Source organism: Medicago sativa, chromosome 4 (assembly GCF_051527215.1).
Source record: "Medicago sativa cultivar Bolivia chromosome 4, Bolivia_mono, whole genome shotgun sequence".
Taxonomy (NCBI): domain Eukaryota; kingdom Viridiplantae; phylum Streptophyta; class Magnoliopsida; order Fabales; family Fabaceae; genus Medicago; species Medicago sativa.
Window position 1 is genome coordinate 73,442,941 of NC_140752.1, and position 4,539 is coordinate 73,447,479.

Consider the following 4,539-nt stretch of genomic DNA (forward strand, 5'->3'; position numbering starts at 1 on the left):
ATAAAAAAGAAAAGAAGAGAAAATAGAAGAATGTAGGAAAGAAGACAAAGTTACAGATCAGCAGGTGTGTGCAACAGTCACTGTTACAATTTACAAAACCCACTTTCTCTTCAACTTCAAATCTTCTTCAATTCCATTCACACTTTCATCTCTCTCTCTCACTTCGTAACAGTCACATTTCCAAAATGCCCACAACAAAAAGCTTCGTTTTTTCGGATTCTCTTCTTCCCCTCCTTCTTCTTCTCCTCCTTTCACCGTTCTGCAACGGTGGAGCCGTTAAACAGGAGCTATGGTGCGTGGCAAAGAACAACGCGGAGGACGCAGCCTTACAGACAGCTCTAGACTGGGCTTGTGGAGCTGGTGGAGCTGATTGTGGCCCAATCCAAAACGGAGGACCTTGCTATGATGTTAACAGTGTGCAGAACACTGCTTCTTATGCTTTCAATGATTATTTTCTCAAACATGGTTTAACTGATGATAGCTGTAATTTCAATAACAATGCTGCTGTTACTTCGTTAAACCCTAGTGAGTTAGTTTTTGTTTATCTCTCTATGCTTCAATTTGGTTTTGTTTTGGATTTGGGGGTATTTGAAATGCATGCAATGTGATTGTTGTGGATGGGTAAAGATTGTGTCTTTAAGGGTTTTTGGGATGTTTTTTGTTTGTTTTTGTTGTGTACAAGTTTTAATCTCTTATGGGTTTTGATTTTCAGGTTATGGTAATTGCAAGTTTCCATCTGGGTAAGTTTTTTAGAATTTGAGCTTTTCTTAATTGATTTTGAAGGTGTTTTGTTTGAGTGAATTGATCTAAGATAATGAATGCTTGTTTAGATCCGTAGCGAGTTTGGGAAAATCATGGGAGATACCATAATTTTGCATATAAACTACACTTGAGAGCTTCAACAAAATCATCGTGCTACAGTGATTTTGTCAAACCGACAGTGATTTCAAACATGGACTGAGTATGTGTGTTTGGTTCTAAGGTGACAAAAAAGGATTTTGAGCGAATTGATAATAAAAAATTGATTCGGACTAAAAGTGTGTTGAAGTAAAATGATAATGATTTATTCATAATGTAACATCCACAGTACACACTGCTAGATAAAGTATGAATAATACAATAACAAATTGTGAAAATATTTGTATTAACATATATGAAACTAAATTTTATTTGATTGCAAAAGCTACAAAATACTGTGTCTGTTATTGGACAACATAACATGGTTATGATGGAATGTTTTCTTTCAAAATTTGCCAAACATGTGAATTAAGCTGAAATTTTAATATATTGGAACTTCAAGGTTTGGATCATAGTGCTTGGAGAATGTTGATTGTGAAGGTTTGACCGGGGTCTCATTTTTGATGATGCAGTGTGTCAGTGAACAATGGAAGTTTGATTGGATCAACACCATCGCCTATTGGATTTGGACCCAGTGAAAATGTGAGTGGATGCAGTAAAGCTTCTTTGGGGTGGTGGTTTTGGCTTTTGGGAATCAGTCATTTGCTGCTCATGGTTTCAGTTTCTGCATAATAGGAAGTGAAAACAGGCACCGGTTTGATTTGATGAAGGAATGGCAAGAGGAAAAAGCTTTCCTTGTTTTTGTTCAAGCTGCACAGGTTAGACAATTTAGGAATATCAAAGTGTGTGTTACCACTAATGTAGAACAGAAAGGATGAATATATTGTTTCTCCTTAGTCTGACTGTTTTCAAAATTGTATCTTTGATGGCCTGTTTGAAATTTAAGTAGACCAATTTGAAGAAGATCTATGCATGGTTCAGGCTGTTCAGGTTGGTTACAATTTTGGTTAACCTTTGAAGGTTTGGCTTGAGTCTTTGCATCTTTAACAAAAGGAAGCTCTAGATCTGTTTGGATCAATTTAATCAAATGCTTATAACATAACCTCTTATCGTATAAGTGCTTATGTGTAGGCTATTTTATAACAAATGATAAAATAAAGCCAAACTGTCCTCATTTACGCCATAAACTATTTTCATAAACTATTTAAAAAATCTCATGGAAACGGTAAAAAAAAATGTCATAAGCCGTTTCCATGAGGGCTCTGTTTGGTAAACCCAAAAAAAGATCTTTTAGCTCTTAGCTTTTAGCTTATAAGCTCATTTGACAAAAAACTCTGTTTGGTAACACTTTAGCTCTGTTTGGTACAACGAGCTTATAGCTTATTTCAGGAGCTTATAAGCTATTTTTCAGAAGCTACTTCAAGTAGCTTTTGAGCTTATAGCTTTTAGCTTCTCATTTTTTCTTCCATATTTACCCTTATTATTCAAAGCAAAAGCTATCAGCTAATTTTACCAAACACTTCAACTAACTTATCAGCTAAAAGCTATCAGCTAGCTTATCAGCTATCAGCTAATTTTACCAAACAGAGCCGAGATGTTTTAAATAGTTTCACAAATGCTTTTGCTAGTACATAAGCGCAAATAAGCCAATCCAATGCGTTCCACAATGCATGTTACATGAGTTTTTGATACATGATCTTATTGATACTCAAATTTTGTAGTTTTGTTACTACCACTGTAGAACAGCAATGAGGAATATATTGCTTCTCCTCAGTTCATTAGTTTTCAAATTTGTAGTTTTGCTGGCCAATTTGAAGGAGATTTGTGCTTCATTACAATTTTTTGTCAACCTCTGAAAATTTTGCTTGAGTCATTGCATCTTTAGCGAAAGGAAGCTCATTCTTAGTTTTTGTACAGTTTTATTATGCCTTTCCACAATGCAGTAAATCAATGTTAGCTTGTCACATGAGGTTTTTGATACCTGATCTAATTGACCCTCAAAACTATGCTGGTCTAGATATATCTCTGATATTGTTTAGTGAGCTGTGACAGAGCAGCACTCGTTGCCAAACAATTTTCTTGTGTCTACTTTATTTACAAAGAATTTGAAAAACCTATGGTTCAAATAATTTGAATTGTAGTTTCTTATTGATTCTGAAAAGTGAAAAGTCACATGCTCGACTCAATATCTGTAAGGCCTTAGAGATATTGGAGGTCTAAAGAGAAATGCCCCACATGCTTGCCCTTTCGTCACATTTTGTTAGTGGGCTTATGGTTGGTCCAGCCCACGAATTACATTTTTTTTAAAGAACTTTTTTTTTGAGGGGTTTTAAAGAAAATTTAGAAACCCCACACAAAATAGTTATTTTTTTTTTTTTTTTTATGTTTTAAAATTTATTTTATGATGCATTCCTAAAATGTCGACAACTATCTTTTTTGTAGAATACCAGTAAAATAATCATTTATGTAGAATAGTCTAATAAACCATCAATTTAATCGTTAAAGTTAAACTATCAACCTCTCACGAATTTAATCCTTAGACTATAAAAATATACTAAATAGTTCGGGAGGTAAGTAAAACCAAGAACTTTTCCATTCAATAATGGAATTCATATTCTCTTAAACAATTCGTCTTTGGTGGTGTTCATTAATCATTTAAGTCCAATTGTTTGGTCTGTGAAATGTTAATAATCAAAATCTATTAAAGCACTTGACACTTATTCTTCACATTTCTCCATCTTAGATTTTTCGTCACGCTTAAATTCTCCATCTTAGATCTTTGGTCACGCTTAAATATTCTTTATTTTATCATTCAATTTGGTGTAGCTTATTTGTTCCTTTATTCACTTTCTAATCATCCAACTTTTTTTCTATACAAAATATTTATGGTTTCACTGCATCTATTTCTTTATCTGTAATAAATAAATAATTAAGAGTATTATTAACAAAATACTCCCTCCGTTTCAAAATACATGTTCAAGTCAACCACTTCACATATGCCAATGCACAATTTTGACCGTTAATATCCTTAATTATCTAAAGTAAAAAATTATAAAAATTTAATATTTTGAAAATATTTGTCGAGACAAATCAAACAACATCTTACATGCTAATATTTGTATTTATACATTAGTAAAAAAGTATGGTCAAAGTAAGTCAAGTGAATAGTGCACATTACAAAAATTGGACACGTATTTTGAAACGGAGGGAGTAATAGTTTTTCAGTCAAACACTTCATTGAAAATCAAGTTCAGATAAAAATCCAAATAATAATTAATTTGTATTTATCTTTAAAACTTTAACCGCGATGCATCTTTTCTTAAAAAGAAAAAAACCACAATGTATCTTATTAATATATCCAATGATTTTAGATTTATTTAAAATATATATAGATGATCTATGATATAAACTTTAAATTCAAAAGTCAAGTTTAAAAAATATGTATCTAATAAAATATTATTTAACGGTGTAACACATGATACATTAGTTTAATATTATCCCTGTCCCCATGAACTTAATTCAGTTGATAAGAACAATGCATAATATATACAAGGTTCGGGGTTCGAATCTCGGAAGTTTTAATGTTATCCCTGCTCCTCATATCTATTTTACTTAGAGAAATGAGGCGCACAATTATTTTACAAAAGTTTGTAAGGAACCAAGAAAAACGGTGAAAGTTACCAAAGCACCGCTGCTACAATCCTCTACTTTCCTTTAAAAGGCTATTTTGTTCCTTAATAA

The 4,539-nt window shown here is 32.6% G+C and overlaps 1 protein-coding gene across 1 annotated transcript; it reads left to right on the forward strand.

Annotated features, from left to right (window-relative positions):
• Positions 1–1,761, forward strand: LOC146931697 (PLASMODESMATA CALLOSE-BINDING PROTEIN 5-like). The gene is made up of 3 exons (XM_085703243.1): positions 1–525; positions 713–740; positions 1,371–1,761. The coding sequence occupies exons 1-3, from the start codon at positions 186–188 to the stop codon at positions 1,528–1,530; spliced, it is 528 nt and encodes a 175-aa protein (XP_085559369.1). The 5' UTR covers positions 1–185; the 3' UTR covers positions 1,531–1,761.
• The last annotated feature ends 2,778 nt before the right edge of the window (positions 1,762–4,539 follow it).

Excerpts from the sequence above, each read along its gene's own strand:
- LOC146931697 (XM_085703243.1), top strand. The coding sequence starts at position 186 with ATGCCCACAACAAAAAGCTTCGTTTTTTCGGATTCTCTTCTTCCCCTC. Across the intron at positions 526-712 it reads TGTTACTTCGTTAAACCCTA|GTTATGGTAATTGCAAGTTT; the intron begins GTGAGTTAGTTT and ends TTTGATTTTCAG. Across the intron at positions 741-1,370 it reads AATTGCAAGTTTCCATCTGG|TGTGTCAGTGAACAATGGAA; the intron begins GTAAGTTTTTTA and ends TTGATGATGCAG.